The sequence below is a fragment of the Nylanderia fulva genome, unplaced genomic scaffold, assembly GCF_048542155.1.
Source record: "Nylanderia fulva isolate GAGA-0341 unplaced genomic scaffold, ASM4854215v1 Scaffold97, whole genome shotgun sequence".
NCBI lineage: Eukaryota > Metazoa > Arthropoda > Insecta > Hymenoptera > Formicidae > Nylanderia > Nylanderia fulva.
Window position 1 is genome coordinate 184,331 of NW_028191101.1, and position 23,170 is coordinate 207,500.

General features: G+C 30.6%; 1 protein-coding gene and 1 long non-coding RNA gene across 2 annotated transcripts in view; both read right to left on the reverse strand.

The window, feature by feature from the left end:
* Positions 1–2,049: 2,049 nt before the first annotated feature.
* On the reverse strand, positions 2,050–2,789 carry LOC114929741 (uncharacterized). The gene is made up of 2 exons (XR_014926506.1): positions 2,719–2,789; positions 2,050–2,304 (listed from the first exon to the last, which is right to left on the reverse strand). It is a non-coding gene; the product is annotated as an uncharacterized LOC114929741 (long non-coding RNA).
* Positions 2,790–4,455: 1,666 nt separating this feature from the next.
* Positions 4,456–23,170, reverse strand: part of LOC114929740 (uncharacterized) — a 20,252-nt gene continuing 1,537 nt past the window's right edge. The window contains exons 4-10 of the mRNA XM_085490102.1: positions 22,959–23,135; positions 22,192–22,317; positions 9,321–9,695; positions 8,051–8,280; positions 7,620–7,779; positions 6,034–6,156; positions 4,456–4,659 (exon numbers count right to left, since the gene is read on the reverse strand). Coding sequence (XP_085346228.1) covers positions 4,652–4,659; positions 6,034–6,156; positions 7,620–7,779; positions 8,051–8,280; positions 9,321–9,695; positions 22,192–22,317; positions 22,959–23,135 — 1,199 coding nt within the window. The 3' untranslated portion in view covers positions 4,456–4,651. The remainder of the gene's footprint in view (positions 4,660–6,033; positions 6,157–7,619; positions 7,780–8,050; positions 8,281–9,320; positions 9,696–22,191; positions 22,318–22,958; positions 23,136–23,170) is intronic.

The following is a 23,170-nucleotide window of genomic DNA, read 5'->3' on the forward strand; positions in this document are numbered from 1 at the left end:
GAATTCACAGAATTGCTGCGCTGCCCATGAAATAGGTTTCCTGTGCAGTGTTTTAAATCGTTAGCACTATGTCGTATAATCAAAAATTATATCAGTGGCAAACAGAGTGTATACTTAAAATTAATGAGTATAATGCAAAAATAAATCAAAAACAAGCTGTAATAGCGGCAGCTGTAGTAGCGACAGCTTACACAAGTATTTAAAAAAAATACAAAAAGAAACGATATTGGATGGCTGAGATTTATAAGCAACGACGACGCATAGGATTTTATTACTTGGTATTCCCAATGTTGAAATTAGATGATCTCCGATTTAAGAATTATTTTCGGATGAACTGTACTCAATTTGAAGAGTTGCATTAATTGCGCCAAGAATACACCGACAATATGCCATTCGAGAACCCATTGAAACGGAACAACGTTTCATAATATGTTTAAGGTAATATGTAATATGTAGTTTTTTCTATTATCCTTTTATTGTAAGTAGAAAGAAGTAAAATTTTAATATTTTAAATACTTAGCTAGTGGTGACAGTATGGCATCCATGTCACACCAGTACTCGGTTAGCCAAACAGTAGTTTCTCAAATTATTCGTGAAACATGTGAAGTTATATGGGATGCATTGTACCCTCTTGTACTTCCATTACACACACATAAAGAATGGAGGGAGATTGCAAATGAAATGAATATTAAATGGCAATTTCCACATTGTATTGGGGCAATGGATGGCAAACATGTTATTATACAGGTATAAAATGGTTTTCTGCATATCTGAATCAAAATTTGCATATAATTCACGCAGTTACTCTATAACTCAAATTCTATTTTTCTTTCAGAGTCCTCAACACAGTGGCTCTGCTTATTACAACTATAAAAAATCCTTCAGTATTGTATTACTAGCAATCTGTGATGCGAACTATGTTTTCACATATGTTGACATTGGTGCCTATGGTAGACAGAGCGACGGTGGTGTTTTTAAAAATTCGTTAATGGGACAAAAATTTGCACAGGGACAAATGAATGTTCCACTTGCCGAAGAAATTTATGAAGGAAGTTCCAAGTACCCTTATGCATTAGTTGCAGACGAAGCATTTCCACTGAGTCCATACTTGATGCGTCCTTTTTCTGGAAGAGATTGTTTGTCAACAGAACAGAAGATTTTCAATTACCGACTCAGTCGAGCAAGAAGAACAATAGAAAATGTTTTTGGGATTCTTGCTGCTCAATGGCGAATATATAGAAAACCTATCATAGGAAAAGTTGAGACTATTGAAAACATAGTGAAAGCAACAATAACTTTACACAATTGGCTACGCAAAAAAGATATATCAAATAGAGAGCAGTCATTTATATCTGCTGGTATGATTGACGAAGAAGCAAATGATGGCTCCATTATTGAAGGCAACTAGAGAAAAATTGTGCAACTAGACAACAGTGTCCTGCAACCATTGTCTTCTTGCTTAACACACACATACACAAGAACGTCTGCTGAAATCCGACAAAAATTTATGAATTATTTTAATGAAGAAGGCGATATTCCATGGCAGTTTGTACACGTTTTTAAATAAATAAATGTTAAATTTATCAGTCTTACAATAGTTTCTATGATTTCATTATTAAATTATTAAGGTTTCTTGTTCCTCGTCGATCATGTCGGAATCGTGACGTCAGAAGCGAGAAAATACACACTTAAAATTTTTGCGTGCCATTTTTAGATAAAAAGATATATCAATGTAACAACACTACAAAAGTCTTTGGCATACTTGTAAAATTATCTGAAAACTCTTTTTCCTTTTATAATCAATTAACAGCTGTAAAATGAATGTAATATGAAATCCAGTCCGTCTAAATATTTATTATTTACTTATTTATTAAACTGTTTTGGATCATTAAATAAATAAATTTGATTTTGCATAAAAAAATTAATTATTTATTAGGACCACGTACAATATAAAATATGTATTATCATAAATTATGTATACTATAAAATATATGTTTAAAAAAAATACAAAATATTTTTCTTGCAAATAAAGCGAAGCATAGTAAGAAGTAATATTAGATAGCATTTAGAAGTTTAATTTTTCATACATAAATTGCAATATTTCTAAAATTAAAGTCCTTTTTCGCTCTTCTGTTTGTTGCCTTAACTGACTCCCAAGTATCAAAAATAATCCATCTACTTCGTCTAGGGTCGGAGATGGTGGCAATGTTAACGGTTGCATAGGAGTTGCAATTGTAGATATAGCATCTGCAATTTGCTGAATTGCTGTATTTGGTTCTTTCATATCTGAATGAGTTGTGCGTCCTAAAAAATAAAATAATACTTACAACAAAAACAATTTTTACAATAAATAAAAGGGGATTTATTATGATGGATTTAAGATAAGGATCTTAAAACATCATGACAAATCATCGGTAACGTAATTATTCATTAAACTCCCTTGTATCCACTGAATAATACATATAAATATATGTATTATTATTCAGTGAATGAATAAGAATTATAATTGATATCATTACGTTACGTTTTTTATTCAAGGGGGGGTCTGCTGCTTCTCCTGATCCAGATTCTAAATTTGTTGTAGTCCTATAGTGTTAAATAATAATTACATAATAGAAATGGCACTAATGAAGTTATAATAGTCCAATCAAATTTGTTACATAAATCTAGGTTTATTCCTAAAATTCCAAAAACAAAGTAATTTAGATTTATACATACTGTTTTGTAATGAGAGTATCCTTTAAAAACAGCATTCTGTCAAAGTGCTTCCATTTTTTTTTCTTTGATCCTGCAGCTCCGCTGGGCTGCTTATCTTCAGCTACTTTACGGCAGAATCCATTCGACATCCATTAGACGTATTCATGGATATTGTATGGACGTAATATGGAGTATACCATAGAGCAATTTGGACGTAATATGGAGCAATCATAGATATTTCATGGAGCTTTGATAGATAATAAATAGACGTTAATTGGAAGACATATAGATGTAGATTTTTGATTTTGTTTTGGTTTACTTCGCTGTAAATTAATGTAGACAATTTTTTTATTAACAGAAAATATTTTTATTGATGAAATAAATATGTTTATGAATATAAGTAAAACTAATATACAATATATTAATATAAAATTAATATAAGTATTTTTTATGGAATAAAATTAATATAAGTATTTATAATGTACATATAAATTTTTCTGCGACTTATCTAACTCCAAGAACGACAAAAAAAAAGATAAACGCATTTACAAATTTATGAAGACTTTTCTCGCTCCATTTTCGTTCTCAATACAAAATCTTCTCAAATTATACATATATATATATATTTTTTTTTCCGAGTAACGCCAGGACATATATCTTATAATTAGACAAATTAGGTCGATAAAATAATATATAGATACAAATATTTGTATAGTAATGCTAATTAAACATGAACGCTTATTCTCTTATGAAAAATTTTCGTATGCGAAGATGACGCTGAACGAAAATTGTGTGTGTGTGTGTGTGTGTGTGTGTGTGTGTGTGTGTGTGTGTGTGTGTGTGTGCGTGTGTGCGTGTGTGCGTGTGTGCGTGTGTGCGTGTGTGCGTGTGTGCGTGTGTGCGTGTGTGCGTGTGTGCGTGTGTGCGTGTGTGCGTGTGTGCGTGTGTGCGTGTGTGCGTGTGTGCGTGTGTGCGTGTGTGCGTGTGTGCGTGTGTGCGTGTGTGCGTGTGTGCGTGTGTGCGTGTGTGCGTGTGTGCGTGTGTGCGTGTGTGCGTGTGTGCGTGTGTGCGTGTGTGCGTGTGTGCGTGTGTGCGTGTGTGCGTGTGTGCGTGTGTGCGTGTGTGCGTGTGTGCGTGTGTGCGTGTGTGCGTGTGTGCGTGTGTGCGTGTGTGCGTGTGTGCGTGTGTGCGTGTGTGCGTGTGTGCGTGTGTGCGTGTGTGCGTGTGTGCGTGTGTGCGTGTGTGCGTGTGTGCGTGTGTGCGTGTGTGCGTGTGTGCGTGTGTGCGTGTGTGCGTGTGTGCGTGTGTGCGTGTGTGCGTGTGTGCGTGTGTGCGTGTGTGCGTGTGTGCGTGTGTGCGTGTGTGCGTGTGTGCGTGTGTGCGTGTGTGCGTGTGTGCGTGTGTGCGTGTGTGCGTGTGTGCGTGTGTGCGTGTGTGCGTGTGTGCGTGTGTGCGTGTGTGCGTGTGTGCGTGTGTGCGTGTGTGCGTGTGTGCGTGTGTGCGTGTGTGCGTGTGTGCGTGTGCGCGCGTGCGCGCGTGCGCGCGTGCGCGCGTGCGTGCGTGCGTGCGTGCGTGCGTGCGTGCGTGCGTGCGTGCGTGCGTGCGTGCGTGCGTGCGTGCGTGCGTGCGTGCGTGCGTGCGTGCGTGCGTGTGTGTGTGTGTGTGTGTGTGTGTGTGTGTGTGTGTGTGTGTGTGTGTGTGTGTGTGTGTGTGTGTGCGCGTGCGTGCGCGTGCGCGTGCGCGCGTGTGCGTGTGTGTGTGTGTGTGTGTGATTGGTATATACTTTTAAATTTAAAAATATATACCAATCTGAAGAATCGCGTAGCGTCTTTCGCATAGGAAAATTTTTCGATTTTAACAATTGAGGTCCTGGAACAATTCTAACAGGGAGAGGCTTCGTCCGCGCATATCACTGGCTTCATCGGTCTTCATCGGTCCAGTCTCTGCGATCTCGCTACATTGCTGAAATATAAAAGTATGTGTGATATACACGTATAATATAAAACATCAGATGGGTGATAAAAAAAAGTGCAAACGCCATATTAAAAGTAGATAAAAATTATTGCAGGAAAGGGGCACTGGAATTATATTTTTTTTTCGTCACACAATTTCCAATATAGACGAAGAGAGAATATAATTACATTGCCCCTCTTCTTGCTAATGTTGACGCGTTGACTTGTATGAAAGCGCGCAATTTATGACTACGTTTATACGATCCGATTTACGCCGCAATTATAACATCGATATTATTATTAATACAAACGTTTAAGGGTAACGTGTAAACGTAGGGTGCTTTCCATTTAGTGACACAAGTCGACACAAGTATCATTCTATCTTTGTTGTTCACTGTTGTTGAAAAAAGACAGAATGATGCTTGTGTCGACTTGTGTTGCTAAATAGAAAGCACTCGTAGTCATCTCGCTCGTAAAAGCGAAGCGTTCGCGCCAGTGATGTCAGAAAGAATTAAGCTTCGAGCAACACGCATCTCCCCCCCCCCCCCGCTCTTATGGTTGCGTGTTGCTCAAAGCTCGCTTTTAAAGGCTTTGTTTACACCGAGCACTTAATACGCGTACCAAATCCTATACGTTCTATAGGTCAGATAAGTCCTATAAGTCAGATAAGAGTCGGTAGTCGCGATCGACAGTTGAGTCGGTCTTTGTAGTCTTGCGACAGGAGCTTAACAGTGGTATGTGACGTATGTACAATATGTGACGTAATTTACGGTCTTGTGGAAGGATCAAATGTAGTGTTAATATACAGTGAGCGTCAAAGATGAGTATACATCTAAAATACATATAAACATTAAGTAACAGTATAATGTGTAACATTAATATTATAATTTTTCATATATAAGGCATGCTACATTGCAATTACGTTGCAGTTATCTTGTTAAGTGAGAAATTATAATATTAATAGGAGCTTTCCGGCAAGACACAGTGTAACACAATGTTCACTAGTATAAGTGAGACACACTGATACGTTCTCTCTCACACTAATGGACACTGGTGTCGCCTGTGTTACCTGCTGGAAAGTTCCCAAAAATGTTACGTTACCGTTAAGCCTGAGACACAATGCGAGGCAATAGCGATAGGAATAACATAGCACAAATTTCAATCTATAAGAAACCACATTCCATTGGTACGTGGTTTCTTATAGGTTGAAATTTGTGCTGTGCTATTTCTATCGCTATTGCCTCGCATTGTGTCTCAGGCTTTACTTTATCTTTACTGGAATTCTACAGTACCATATTAGAGAACTGTGTTTTCATTGACATTATTAATAACTTTTCATTTCTCTATTCACTGCAGTCCTCCAAGAAATTAGACAAAGCATTACCTTCGCGTCTATTCATCCGCTTCTCCTCATTTTCATGCCTCGCCTTGGAATGTCGAAACCACTCCATAACTCGTCGTTGTATTTTTCTCTGGTCGGAATCCGGGATATTGTGAAGTATGGATCCTGTAAACATTTTCTTTGTTTTAACTTTCTTATTTTATATTCATTGAGATAGAGAGTGCATAAATTATATTTGAATAATTTTGCTTTTTTAGTTTTATAATGCAAAAAGATTAAAAGTACACAAAATTTTATTCACATAAATTGATTCATCGAAAACTTTTTAAATTTGATTAAAATAATAAACAATTACGAATATCTACGTGGTGTCGAATGGAAAATTGCTGAAAATAAACAGCTGTCATTTTCAAATGCACATAGAGAGGAAGCAGTAAAAGTAAAATATTTTCTAAGAGAGGCATTTTTATTTATACATAGAGTAAAGACAAATATCGGAAATATACTTATTATTTAATAAACGATTTATAAAAGATGGTTCAAGATAATAAAGGAAATTGATCAGAGCTGTGAGAATTAAAAGCAATAAATGGCATCTCAAAAGAGACGTAAAGTTACGTAAAATTATTTATAGTTTCCGCAAGAGATATGATTTTGTTTCAATGATGTTTTAATGATGCACTTTAAATATGTCATTAAAAAAAAACTTTATTATAAATGATAAGAATGTCTTTACTCTATGTGAAAATAAAACTGCTGAATGTCCTCTATTTAAAGATATTTTAATTTTTTCTGCTCCCTACGTGTATTTAAAAATAACAGCTATATATATAGGTATACATATAGGCCCGTATTCAGAACTGCACGTTTCAGAACGGTCAATTTTTAACGCACATAAGAAACAAAAAAATTAAAAAATTTTTTTACAGAGGACATTTTGCATTTATTTACATTTAAACAAAGATAATTGTGGAAATAATTTTATTACTACGAACAAACGTTTATTTCAAAATGCTAATTAAATATATATATATAACAGTTAATTTCAGTAATTTATCAAGGGCGCATTGTACTATATTGTCCGTATTCGGAATGCGCTTTTAAAAATGTTAGCGCGCTTTTTTGTCATTCTATCCTTATTTCACGTTTAATGAACAATAAAGATAGAATGACAAAAAAGCACGCTAACATCTTTAAAAGCGTTCTGAATACGGACCATGCATATAGTACAATGCGTCATGATAAATTACTGAAACTGTTATAATTAAATTAGTATTTTAAAATAAACGTTTGTTTGTAGTGATAAAATTATTTCCAATCTTTATTTAAATGTAAATATAAATGCAAAATGTCATCTGTTAAAAGATTTTTTTATTTTTTTGTTCCTTATGTGCGTTAAAAACTGACCGTTAATTATAGTCAACAAATTTCCGTGACACCCTGTAAAATAACAGAGAGAAAGAGCGAGAGAGAGAGAGAGAGAGAGAGAGAGTTTGCATTTGCGCGCGCGCGCGCGCGCGTGTGTGTGTGTGTGTGTGTGTGCAGTTTTTTTATCTGTCATTATGTGTATATATATGAAAGCATTACTTAATCACATATTTTTACGTTTAATTAATATTTAAACTTACTGAAAATAACTTTCATCACTTCCAGTTTCTGCAGTGGTTCCTTTCCGCGTCGGCTTTCCCAGTTATATCTCTCCGCCAATTTATTGGAGAATACTTTATACAATGTTCTCTTTACGGCATCATCGACACTTGTCCCTCCGATGGATTTGATATATCCGCGCTATAAAATAAAAAGGTAAAATAATATATTATTATCAGATTAAATAATTCCTTAAAATTCTTTTAAATTCTCAATCTTTCCAATCATTTATAACAATTTTAAATTATTAATAATCTGAACGATAAGATGTATGCAATAAAAGCTTGTAAAACTTCATGGTAATTGTGAGTTACAGTATTTGTTCAATTATCAAAATATAATTTCGCGTCTGATTATTTTATTGGTAAAATATTTATATCATATATATATAAATTTATATGCGTTTACTTACTATTTCAGTGTTATGTTGGGAATTTGACGCTTTCAAGATCTCCTCAACTTCCGCTAACTGAACTACGGTTTGCAAGGGAAACCGGTTTTCAGCGCCCTCAAAGGAAATTTGTGTTCTCTCACATTCTGTGTCTTTATTAATTTTGTCCACTATGTCTACTAAGGTCAGTATTTGCCTCACATCATATTTTACTGATGCTACTTCCCTCGTTAATTTTTTTAAATGATCAACTACAAATATTATTAGTATTTATTTTCTTGAAGGCAACGTGTAATACGACTGATTTATAAAATCAACATGATATATAATTGTAATGTATCAATAGCATATAAATTTATATAATAAATGTGTTAACGTTTATAATAATAATATAAAAAAAATACAAAAACATATAATAAAAAAACGTTATAAAATGTGCATAGTATATAAAATATACGAATAGCTTATAAAACATAAATTAGTCGCATTACACGCTGCTTTCAAACGATAAACCAGAAATATACAAGAATAAATGTAAACTGTTGAAAATATTTAAATTACACGCGCGCGCGCGCGTGTGTGTGTGTGTGTGTGCGCGCGCGCGCGGGTGTGTGAACGTGTGCGTGAGCGTGTGCGGGCGTGCGTGCGTGCGTGCGTACGTGTGTGTGGGTGTGTGTGAGAGAGAAAACGATTAAAATACACAATACTGCGGACATTGATATGTATAAAATCATATAAAAGAATGATTATTAAAAACATAAAAAGGACCAGTAAAGAGATTATTGAAAAATATTATTAAATTATGCGCATTTTATATTTATATATATATATATATATATAAAATGCGCATAATTTAACGATAATATTTTTTAATAATCACTTTAATAATACTTTAAATACTTTGTTTAATATAACCTTTTCAATAATCCTTTTTTATAATAATTGAGTGCATAATTGTGTATTTTAACCGTATTTACACACACACACACACACACACACACACACATGCATTACATTTAAGCTGCGTTCGGAAACATCACACGAGTGCACACCGGCCGCCAAAACTCTATTCTATGCGTTAGACCTGTTCTACAATAGAGTCGTAAGCTGTAAGACGTAAGAAATTGACCAATCACAGTCGATTTTTCTTCTATTTTAATTCGTCTGTGATTGGTCAATTTTTTATGTCTTACAGCTTACGACTCTATTGTAGAACAGGCCTAACGCATAGTATAAATTTTCAGCGGCCGGTGTGCATCCGCGTGATGTTCCCGAACGCAGCTTTACTTACCAATTGGACCTTCTGCGTGTGAAAATTGATTATTAAAATTTTCCTTTTCCTTTTCAATTTCTCTGTACGTATACTTATTCTTAGTAGCTCGGCCAATTTTTCCCGCATCATTGTCATTATGTCTCGAGCCGATCGATGGCGTCAATGGTGGATCGATGGTGTCATACCAATTATGTGTCGAATTAATTCGATTTTTCCCTTTTATTATAGGGCTGTTATGCGAATATTCATTGTCTGACCGACCATGGGCATGTATCAAGCCATCTCGAGTTTTCTCTCTTGGAGCAATAATAGTACGTGGCATATGTTCCTCAGCATCTGTTTCACATGAAGCACCGAAATCATCTCCATTCCTATCTTCATTAATAGGCGAAGCTGTAGAGAACAAAATTGTATGTATTATTTTAAATATTGTATATAAAAGTTAAATATATATATACATATATATATATATATATATATGTCAAAGGGTTTATTCTGGGACACTTCCCGACATTTATTGACATATTCCGAGACATTTGCAGGGTTCCAGGCCTGACCTGGAAGAATTATATGTCAAATGGCAGTTTCCAAGACAGTCCTGGAAAACTTATGTATATACATATAGGAATTGCATATTTAAACGTATATACAAAAGAAACAGATGTATACAAATGTTAAACACTTGTATACAATTGAAGGATAAGAAATATATTATTTAATTTTGATAAGAACAATAATCAATATATACGTATATAATCGGTAATATTACAATATTTTGGATAAGGATTCCTTTGTGTCCTGGAAACAAACATTAGGCCACAAAATAATTTATTTTCATTTTTTCTATTATTTAATGCATTTAACGTAGATATATACAATTAAAGAAATGCAGTCAGACAATGTTAGTGTACATTATTGTGCATATATGTAGTTCGTAACACTGTTGACATGCAAATTCTTTACTAAAGTTTAATTGTATTCTGTAAAATTAGATGAAACATTTAAATAGAAAGGAGCACGCACAAATCATAGGGAAAAATGGATATTAGTCGATTTGGTTAAAAATTTAGTATGATGTAGTTTATGTCGTCCTGATCAAAAGTTCCAATGGGCACAAGGTTCGTGTAGCCAGTTTTCGAGATATTGGGGGTCAAATGTTGGAAATATAGCCATTTTTTATCGAGTTAGACGCAATCGTTACGGATAGAATTTATGGATTAGAATGAAAATTAATCAAAGAGTGCTTTGGGACAGTACCCGATGAAAAAGATAAATAAATATGTGTATATACAGGGTGTCTCCGAAATCTGACCGCCCCTAGATTTCAGAAACAACTGTAAATATGAAAAAACGTTTCAGACGAAAGTTGTAGGGTTCGAAGCGAGATATAAGAAGATACTATTGATCTTAGGCTGCGTTGTTAAGGTCACATAAAGGTCATAGTCATTCTTTCAAATGGAATTACAATTGTTTTAGGTAAATAGATTTCTTGTAACATTCTGCATAAAAAGTTAGTAAGGATAATATGGCCAAAAAGTGTATCGCTTACGTGATATTTAATATGTAAATCTGACATTTTAACATAAGATACCTCGTAAAATATTTGTTTCGATGTTCTTACCCCAATACTTTTATGCACAGAATAATGAGACGAATCAATTGGTGTAAAGAAAACGCATGGTTGTTTATAACAAAAAGTACATTGCAAATTACACATTTTTTGTTATAAACAATCATGCATTTTTTTGCACCAATTGATTCCTTTCATTATTCTATACATAAAAGTATCAAAGTAAGATTATAGAAAAATAAATATTTCATGAGGTATCTTATATTTTGTCAAAATATGTCAGATTTACATATTAAATATCTCGTAAACGATGCAATTATTGACCATGTTATCCTTATAACTTTTTATGCAGAATGTTACAAGGAATTTACGTACATAAAACAATTATTGTAATTCCATTTAAAAAAATGGCGATGACCTTTATGTGACCTTAACAACGCAGCCTAAAAACCAATAGTATCTTCTTATGTCTCGCTTCGAACCCTACAACTTTCGTCTAAAACGTTTTTTCATATTTACAGTCGTTTCTAAAATCCAGGGGCGGGGACAGATTTTAGAGACACCCTGTATATACACATATTTATTAATTTCTTTTATCGGGTACTGTCCCAAGGGACTCTTTGACTAATTTTCATCTTGATCCGTGAATTCTAACCGTAGCGATTGCGTCTAATTCAATAAATAAATGACTATATTTTCAACATTTGACCCCCATATCTCGAAAACTGGTCACACAAACCTTGTGCCCATTGGAACTTTGAATCAGGACGTCATACACATCATACTAAATTTTCAACCAAATCGACTGATATCCATTTTTCCCTACGATTTGTGCGTGGTCCTTTAGATGCTATAATTATTCCCGGTTGCACCAACGTTATTTTGGTTTTAAGCGAGACTTTTTCATACCAATATTGAAAACAAATGACATAAAAACATATTTATTTATAAAAAATGTAACTTACTCATAACAAAACTGCAAAAAGTAAGATATGCTTCAATTTGTTTTTTGACTTGCACACCCGTTATACAGAGTATCCGATAATAAATAAGTTTATCTTACTGTGACGCAATCTCATAAAATATGCATTAGGAAGCGAATTTTTTATTTAAGTATTTAATATCATTATTTAATGTCACATTATTTGTAAGAATTTGGTTGTGCCCTGAAAACGAACACAGACCAAATAAAATGATATTTACCTTTTTTTTAAGATTTAACTCGTACATATTAACATTTGAAAACGCGATCTGGCTATGTCAGTTAACTCTCTTCTGCGAAGCTGTGTAATTCTTAACAATATGAGTATATCAGCACACAGCGGGAAAATCTGCGCACTATGACGCAATACATATCACGCACATCAGGTAACGAAGAATTGGAGGAATGACTATAAGTAATATGTGTATATGTGTAATATTATTCCCGCTTCGTTGTATGCCTGGTATAATTGATAAAAATATATCAAAGTTTGTTTCCAGGACATTGAGGAAAAATTAGTTCACTATGACGCGATAAATATCACGTATATCAGGCAAAGAAGCATTGGAGGAATGGCTATAAATAATATGTGTATATGTATAAAATTATTTCTGCTTTATTGTATGCCTGGTAATTGATAAAAATATATCAGAGTTCGTTTCCAGGACATGGCGGGAAAATTACTTCACTATGGCGCGATAAATATCACGTATACCTGGCAACAAAGCATTGGAAGAATGGCTGTAAGTAATATGTGTATATGTATAATATTATATCTGCTTTGTTGTATGCTTGGTAATTGAAAAAAATACAATCATTTTGTGACCTAGCGTTCGTTTCCAGGACACAATAAAATTTTTATAAATAATACAATATTAAATAGTTGAATGGAGCACTCTCAGCTCGGACATTTATTCTAGTGCGATGAGATCAGTCTATTGTAACATGATATGCATGACGCATATCGCGTCACAATAGACTGTCATCGCTCACTTATCTTCCCATCTAACGCTAATATTCGTGCAGCGAGATTTTATCGTTTTTATATATTATCGAACATCTGTATAATAGGAATGCAAGTCACTTTCAAATTAAATGGATGAATAATCTACATAAAAAATGAAATTCATTTGAGAGAGATTTAGAATAAATGTCCAAGCCGAGTGCTTCATTTATATATTTAATATTGTATTATTGATAAAAATTTTGTTGTGTCCTGGAAACGAACGCTAGGCCACAAAATAATTGTATTTTTTTCAATTACCAGACATATAACAAAATGGAAATAATATTATACATATACACTAATTACACATAGCCATTGCTCCAATGCTTCGTTGTCTGATATGCGTGATACTTATAGCGTCATAATAACTAATTTTCCCGCTATGTCCTGGAAACAAACGCTAGGCCACAAATGGTTGTATATTTTTTTCAATTACCAGATATACAACGAAGCGAAAATAATGTTATACATATACACATATTACTTATATAACCATTCCTCCAATATGTCGTTGCCTGATATGCGTGACACGTGTATTGCGTAATAGTGGGGCTGATTTTCTCGCCGCGTGCTGATATACTCATATTGTTAAGAATGATTTGTATTGTTAAGAATTACACATATTCGCAGAAGGAAATTAATTAATTATCAGATCTGTTATTATCAGATCGTGTTTTTAAATGTTAATATGTACGTCCAATGAGTTAAATCTAAAAAAAGTGTACATATTTTCTGGGGGTAAATAACCTAACGTTCGTTTACAGGACACAACCAAATTCTCACAAATAATGTAATATTATATAATTACTTGAATAAATAATTTGCTTTGGAATACATTTATCCTGTAATATATAAGTATATTAATGGGTTTTTACATAATATGATTTTTTTATTTAAATTTTCCAGAAAACAATAAATATCTTTTGACTTGCAACCCGTTATACAGAATAATAAGCAAGATCATCTCATTGTGAGGCAATACTTACAGGATAATTTATATTTCGAGGCAAATTATTTAATATCATTATTTAATATCACATTATTTGTTATACTATATATTATATATTATATATATTATACTATATATATTTAATATCACATTATTTGTTATAATAGATAATAATCTATTATGCTCTTGAAACGAACATTAGGCCAGAAAATAATATTTACTTTTTTAGATTTAATTCATTGGACGTATAACTTTTGAAAACGTGATCTGACAACAACAGTTAACTTTCTTCAATAAACCTGAATAATTCTTAATAACAATATTTGTAATTCTTATCAATATGAATATCGGCACACGACGTGAAAATTAGCCCACTATAACACGATACACGCATCTCAGGCAACAAAGCATGGAAAGAATAGCTATAAGTAATATTTGTATATGTATAATATTATTTTCGCTTCGTTGTATGCCTATTAATTGAAAAAATATCCCATTTTGTGGCCTAGCGATCATTTCCAGGACAAAAATAAATTGTAAATAATATGACATTAAACATCCGAGAAACAACGTACCTTCGAGTACATTTATTCTAAGTTTTTTGTTAATGATTTTAAAAAAATTTTTTTTATTAATAATTATAAGAGAATAAAATTATTTATATTTGCGCTTACGACTAATGATTGTTTAAAGTCAATAGACAATAATCAATACAAAGGAGAACATTGTATATTAGCAGAAACTTAATTTTTGTCTAAGTATATTTAAGACAAATTTTTAATGAATACACTTTAATTTATAAGTAAAAAAATTTTGTTTTTAAGAAAATGTATTTTTTTTAATCTCAAGGAAATTAATGAAACACATGATTAAACGTGCATCATAAAATTTATTCTTTATTAATTATTATATTATACTATTTATATAATTATCCTGTTTTAATTCAGAAACAAATATTCGCAGAACCTACAAATTAAAAAAATCACAGAACTTACAAATTAAAAAAATATAAATCGAATTAAAAAGATATTCGATATCGCGGTCTGCGGGCGAAAAAGTATATATCATTATATGAATTACAAATATTACATAAAAAATTAAAGCTACATATAAATATATAATGTTTTGCAGTACATTGTCTTAGTATAAAAGAAAATTATTTTTAAAAATATAGTTACTTATACGGAAAGAATAGTTACTTTAACATTTACCTCATTTCAAAATATTTAATGTAATTACAAATGTATGTAATTAAGCTGTGCGCTAAGATATAAAAGAGTTCCTAAAAAGTAACATTATAAAATATAAATATAATTACGTAAATGAAGATTAAAGATCTTTAAGTTTTAATGAACACAAAATGGCTTAACGCAATAAAAATAATTAAAAATAAAAGAAAATTTAAAGATTCTAACAATCAGTTTTATTAAACACAAAGTTTCTTAACGCAATAAAAATAATACAAAATAGAAGAAAGTTAAATGTCCCTAAGTTTTAATGAATACAAAGTGACTTAACGCAATAAAAATAATTAAAAATAAAAGAAATTTAAAGTCTCTAAGTTTTAATAAACACAAAGTGCCTTACTATAATAAAAATAAATATGTAAATAAAAATCATTCTTTTACACTTTATCACGTTTATGACTATTCATACACTTTATTACTGTTATACTGATATTACATTTATATATAAATAAACAAAACTGAATAAATACTAAAAAGCGATACTAAAAAACATAGAAACAGATTATTTAGATGTAATATCAGTATAAGTGATAAAGTATAAAAGAAAATTAAAAGTTTTTAAGTCTTAATGAACATAAAGTAGCTTAACATAATAAAAATAATTGTGTAAATAAATATAATTCTGTAATTATATTTATTTATTGTACACAATTATTTTTATTATGTTAAGTTACTTTATGTTTATTAAGACTTAAAGACTTTTAATTTTCTTTTATTTAATGACATTTATATTTTATTGCGAAATTGATTGTGTATCCAAGTTTTTATTGCTGCTGGCTGTCGATTTTTTAAAATGTTTTTGCGCGTTTTGGATATTATTTCCTTTAACGAAGGTAAAGTAGAATTATTAATATTCGTTTCGAAGAGTAATAAAGCTGTTTGCTTTTCTTCAGAAGTCCAACGTATTCTTCTGGTCTTTCCGTAAGGAGGTGCTGAACATAAATTATAATTAAATCTATAAATATATCGTCACAAATTAAGAAAAGTAATTTTAATATTAAGAAAAAGGTATGCATTTCTTTAATGATTTTATATACACGTATAATTGTAATATTATTTGACTTACTGAATCGTTTCTTTTTTGGCGCACATTCTTCATCTGAATTATTTATATTTTCTATGGCGCGTTTTTTTACATTTTTTTGTTTTAGCAAAATTTTCTTTGGCAAATTATTCTCTGATGCTTCGTCTTCAACTATATTGTTAAAAATAAACTTTATGTAAAAAAATATATAATACAAATTTTCTTTTTTCATTTATATATATATATGATAGATTATCATATGAAATTGTCGTTTTTGTGTCAAAATAAAAATGTTGTATTTTTAAGGAAATAGATTTTATACACTCAAAATATACATTATTAGCAATAATATTTTTCTGTCTACTTAATATTAAATTGTATATTCCTTTTTTTATTCGAGCTTTTTAAATCGAACGAAATAATCCAATTATCAAATATCAGCAATTCCATATGATACAATCTAATACAATTACTAACAATAAGTATAATATTATAAAAGTATTCTCTAAAATTATAAAAGAATTGAAGAACTTTTAAAATACCTAAGCTTTGAATTTCGTTAATACTATTCTCTGAAGTATTAGCATCTGTTGTACTGTTTGAATTAGTAGTATTAGTATTTGTATTATTAGTAGTGTCAATATCAGTGTTATGTGTAGATATATCTTGAGTTTTCTCTAAAATTTTGGCCATATTTAAAATATCAGATTCTACTACAGGCTGTCTGTAAATATTTTTATGTATATCCTTATGGTGACCCATAAAATCAGCAATGAGAGAAATTTCACTATCTGGTAAGTGTGAACATTTTGTTGCCATGTCTTTCCGTAAAATAGTCCCACGTAAGCTTTCTTTGTTCTCTGCTCCACATAGATTAGCAAATTCACGCATCAATTTACTCGCTCTTAAATATCTAAATCGTTTTTTATCTGCACCTGGCAATCCAAATATATATGGATTTTTTGAACTTACTCCTGCCAATTTCCGATATCTTAAAATTATGTCTAAAGCCTCTTTCATTTTAGCATTCAAAAGGACTGGGACGTTCCGATTTAGCTTGCCACGAATTGTGAAACGAATGTACTTTAAAGCAGATATTTTTTTTTTTTTGTGGTAACCTTTTATATAATTCATCCTCTTTTGTAATTTTTATGAAATTTTTGTAATCAACAATGTAAGCTCTTTCTATCTCTCCTGCACGTCGCCGATTGAAAATTTGAATCATTATTAATATTGCTTCAGCAAGTGATTTCCAAGCACAAAACGTGAATTCATTTTTTATTTCTCGCATGCTAGATACTCTTATTTCTTCTAAATAATTGGTTAACTTTTTGATATCTGATGTTTTCGGAAGATTAACTTTTTTCTTTCGACTGTTTCTAGTCTGTATTTCTGTAACTGTTTTATTAACGGTACTACCATATTCGACTTCTAAAATCTTTAGAAAATTTTTTGCTGATTTTTGTTTTTTGTATTCATGTTGTTTAATAAATTCGTTGATTAAGATCTTACATAATTTTTTTAAACATGTGCCCATAGCTGTAGCATTATATGGTATATTATATGATTCTGTGTCTTCATTATATTTAGCAATTATATTTACTGCTTTTATAGCAATATCATAATATTTCGGGTCAAATAGCATTTGTAATTCTTGTATTGCCGGTTCTATTGATTTTAATACTTCTAAATATCGTCCAAGAAGTCGTAATTGTTGTCGTATGTGGTCTCCTAAATGCTGCAATCTATGAATTTGACAGAGGTAATTTCCGTATAGTATAATTAATAAATCGTACTTTATTAATTTATAAATATTGTCATTTCGCATGACAGGAAGAATGTCCTTTCTTAATTTATGGCTTGCACGATTATGAACAAATTGTGCAGCGCTTCGTGCTAATTTTAATACATTTCGAGTTGTATCTTTCTTCTTAGCACAAATGCGATAATGATGCCTGAGATTATGTATTGCATAATGTCCTCTACACTTAGAACATGGTAAAAAATAAGAACCACATTGCTTCTCTTCTTTAGTAGGTCTTCTTACAACAATCATGGAACCGTCATTTAAATCTGCCTGTGTATTATATTTAAAATTGCCTCTTTTTCTTATTTGACTAATTGCATCTCTTCGCTCTCTAGATTTTTTTGGAAGTAATAAAAACATTTTTACTTCTTCTTCATTTTTATGTTTTAATTCTAGGTGCCAAGCAATTTTACTTTGCATAGTATTGCAGTAAAAGCAAAAATTATATTTTTTATCTCCTTTGGGCCCTTGAGACAATTCTACAAATAATTCATCATCTTTGCATGTTTCTATTTCTTTTTCTAACATATTTTTTTTGTTTGCATTTTCTGAAGAATTTGCTAATATGCTAGATTCATTATTTGCAATTTCTAAATCATCATTTATTTCAATATCAGTATGTTCAATATCAGTATCATTTGAACTCTGAATAGATGGTTCATAATCTGAATCTTTATCGCTTACATTAGAAATTTTATTTTTCTCAAAATCTGAAATAATAAACATTTTAAAAGATTTTATTTTAAAAATATATGAATGTTAAAAATATTATGCTTTATTTTTATCAAATTATTCTATCAAATTATAGAAATGCTAAGTAAAGAAAATAATTGAGTAAAATTAATAAATTTTATTTATTGACAATTTAATAAGTTAATACTTAATGAATTTAATTTTTAAAAATAACAAATTAAAGTTAAATTATATTTAAAAAGTATACCACATTATTTACATTAAATTAGCTTAATTCAAAAGAATTTATAAACAATATGTAACGCGTCGTCTACAATGAGATTTTTAGACGTAAGACTTAAGAAATTGACCAATACAGTCGAAGAGAGATTATTCTTCTCTAATCTTGTCTGTGATTGTTCAATTTCTTACGTCTTACGTTTTAAAATCTCATTGTAAACGACGCTTAACTACGTAAACTGTTACTTTTTTATTATTGTGAGCGAAGAAAAAAAATTAAAAATTAGTTTATATTATATTTTTAGTTATTAAATTAGTATTAGTTTATATTACCCTACGTAATAATTTGATGGATAAAAATTATTAAATATTTTATTTAAGCTTAATAACAAATCTAAATTTAACTTTTATAATATTGTTCTTTTTAAATATACTGTAAATATACTGTCTTTAGCGAAACCAATATTGCGAACATAATTAAATACTTTTTAAAGGAACAAATTAATAAAAATATACATACCTGTATTTTGCGAGACATTTTCAATTTGTGAGTTACTGCAATATAATTTATTGTCATTGTTATTTATATCGTTGTTTATAGAAGAATTCTTAACTCCGTTTAAATCACAAAATGGTACTATAGTGCTGTCCAGTTCAGTATTTTCAGTGATAGATGTAAACATGGATTTATTTTCAGCTAGTACTTCGTGAATCATTTCTTCTCCATTATTATTATTTAAATTTGTACCACACTTTTCAAAATTATTTATGTCTATTCCATTCATATCAGAAACATTTACATGAGAAAGATTTACATCAGAAAGTTCCAAATTCCCCAGAATAGATGTATTACATGAACTATTTGCTGTTGTGTCACTACTTTTTGATAAAATAGTCATATTTATTTTGCATTTCTTGTCTTCTATAATTCGAGGATAGTTTTTAGAAGATTTAGTTTTATCTAATGTATGACTTTGTAAATTTTCATTAGTTATAACATTGCTCTGTAATTTATCATTGTGAAAATCGGACTTCACATCCAAATCTAAATATGAGTTTACTATAGTATTTGATTCCTCATGTTGAATATGAAACTGATTTATTGTGTCTGCATTGGAAGCACATTTGTCATTATTTGTTATATTAATTGGCTCATTACCTGCAAATAATTCAAAAACATCTTTGTAAATATTACTCTTAATAATATAACTTACACGTATGGCTTTTATTGTTGTTTGTGTCCATTAAAAATTGCTTTCGACAAAGATTTCATTATTGCGTAATGCTACCCAGATATCACAATAGTTCGCAGAGTTCAAAAGAGTTCGCAAAGAATTTATTGAAGCTTCACTAAATTCTTTGCGAACTCTTTTGAACTCTTTGCAAACTATTGTGCTATCTGGGTAGAATAGCAGTTTATTATTTATAACAATTTTTTAATAATATTATAACATAATACACATTTTTTAAATATATTTTTATTGAAATAAATTAAATTACTTTACTTTATGTTATCTTATTACATACTTCATAATTTGTTAATGATACATATATCCAATTTATTATATCTTTCACTGCTCTTCTAAATTGCATCAGTGAACCAACTGCATCTACAATGTTAAACTGTGCATTCTTAAATTTACTTTGTGAAGCAATTCTGAAGATTGTTACAAATTATTAGTATAGAAATTACTTATAATTAGTATAGCGTTAGTATCATTTCTATGTTTCTTCACACGCAATACATTTTTATTATTTAAAATTAAATTTATTTTATTAAAATTAAATTAAGATTCTATTAAATGCTTAAATTATTGTATCATTTGATTTACTTAATATTAGAATAGAGGTCTGATAAGATATATTTTAAGATATGTACTTTCGACAAAGATTCTCTTACAGCACAGTGCTAGAATATTGAAACTTCAGTATTTAAATACTAAAAGTAACAATATTAAAGAATTTGATCTTTCACATATAATTTATGCAGTATAATAGGCAATAATTATAATTATAAAAAAAATCAGTATATAAAAATTACCAGTAGTTTCATTATTTTCACATTGGTCACTTGACCCTTTGTTAACATCCTTTATTAGAATTTTTGGTGAGTTGGTATCTATGTTCTTTTTTATTTCTATAAGAGTGTGTCTTTCATCTGAAAATAACTAAAATTAATTGCATTTTTTCCGTAACATTTGTTAAATATTTTTTCATTTGAACCAATTGGATATGATTGCAATTTCTTGTATTTTTTATTATTATTTATATTTATTATAATGTTCTAAACATCCAAAAATTTTAAATAATATTTTATTTTTCACATCCTGGAATACACCATTATACATAGAATTATTCCAGGGCAGTCCTGGAAATCACTATTGTCCTGAAACCTGCCATTATACAAGTGTCTTGGAAGACTTTAAAACATAATATCTCGAGAACGGAAAGAAACATTTAACTTTTTTAGGTCACAATCAGTTTATTTTACTTACCCGATTTACAAAGAAATATTCCAACCCATCGTTTTCCATTGTCTAATTTTATCAAATAATCTTTTTTCTTTTTAATTAGACTAGTAGATTTCACAACTATTAATGTTTTAGTATGTTTTAATTTGAGTAAAGAAAACATAGTTTGGCTAAAGTAAAAAGCTAAAAATACCAAAAATAATGAAATATTTTCATCAAAACTAATATTAGTACCGCGCAATTCAAGGCTATATAACCTGCATACAAAACCGGCACACAGCATGTGTCGCATTCGGTAATACCAACGTTTTGCAATAAGGGTTAGATCACATGTATTTTAAGGATAATTCACATTATACACATAGGGTGTGTTCGGGGAGAGCGCTACCAGCGTTTCTTTTTCTTCGTTTTTCCTTTTGTTTAGAAAGAAGAAACACGAAGGAGAAATGTTAATAGCGCTAACCGCGTTTCCCCGAACGCATCCATAATATCATTGGCCAAGTTTATTTTGCTCGCTGTCGTCCTGAAAGCGAGCAAGACAAATGGGGTAATAATGTGAATTTATCTTAACATAGAAACATTTTTAGCATCGTACACTGTTATTTGTCCTGGAATACACCATTATACATAGAATTATTCCAGGGCAGTCCTGGAAATCACTATTGTCCTGAAAGCTGCCATTATGCAAGTGTCTTGGAAGACTTTAAAACATAATATCTCGAGAACGGAAAGAAACATTAACCTTTTTTAAGTCACAATCAGTTTGCTTTATTAAAATGTATTTAAAAACTGTAAGATTTTTAACTGTCTCGGAACAAACCCTTTGACATATATATATATATATATATATATATATATATATGTAACTTTAATAATATTAATTATAAATATGAAATTTTATGTAATGTTGCGAATGCTCACCTTGTAAAAATGATGAATGGGAGCTCGAGTTTGTAATTTGCGATGATTGTGATTTTTCGGAAGAGCGTACATTGGATGTAGTTTTACATTGTATCCGAGATACATCTGAATCGTTGAGTCGTTGATCTGTGTCAAGATTTTAGTAATTAATTTTGATAGAATTTATATAGTCTGGATTTTATGAACTTCTCATTTCACTGTAACACTCTAAATTTTATTTCAAATTAAGATTACGATTTATCGTTAGCATTTTCCCAGATGCATCGGACCCACTCTAAATTTTATTTATTACAAAAGAAAAAATAAAAGTATCAACACGTCTTAACGGTCCAACGTTCGAAATTATACTGAATTTCGGTGATGATGTAACGTATTAGAATCGATGTAAGGTGACTTTGTGTTCGCCATAAATACTTTACCACGTGTTTTGAAAACTTTGATTCCAATACGCGACATCATCAAAGTGATTCAAGCTATAATATAAAGAAAAGTTAAAGAAATTTAAATATAATATAATTTTACATGAATCATAAAAACAATATATTATTATATATTAATAAAATAAAATATATGTAAAATATATATGTGTAAATGTATGTATAAAATATATAATACAATATGTTAAATATAAGAGATATAAGAGAGTTTTACACATATATACATACATATATTTAATGAAGAAAATATATATACATTGAATGCGTGTGTGTGTATGTATATACACACACACGCGCGGGCGCGCGCAATGAAAATGCTTATAACGTTACGTTTTGCAGGAGGACATGGAGCAGGTGGCAAATTTACACCAGACTCTTCTTCGCTTTCCGACGAAGAGTAAATTTTTCTCGCTCTATGTTTTCGGTAATATTTTGCTTCCTTTTCCGTGTCCATATCTGACGTGTATAAAGCTTTCTCTGCCTTCGCATAAGCCTTCTGTAAGGACGCTGAAAATATTATAAACATTAAATATTATAAATAA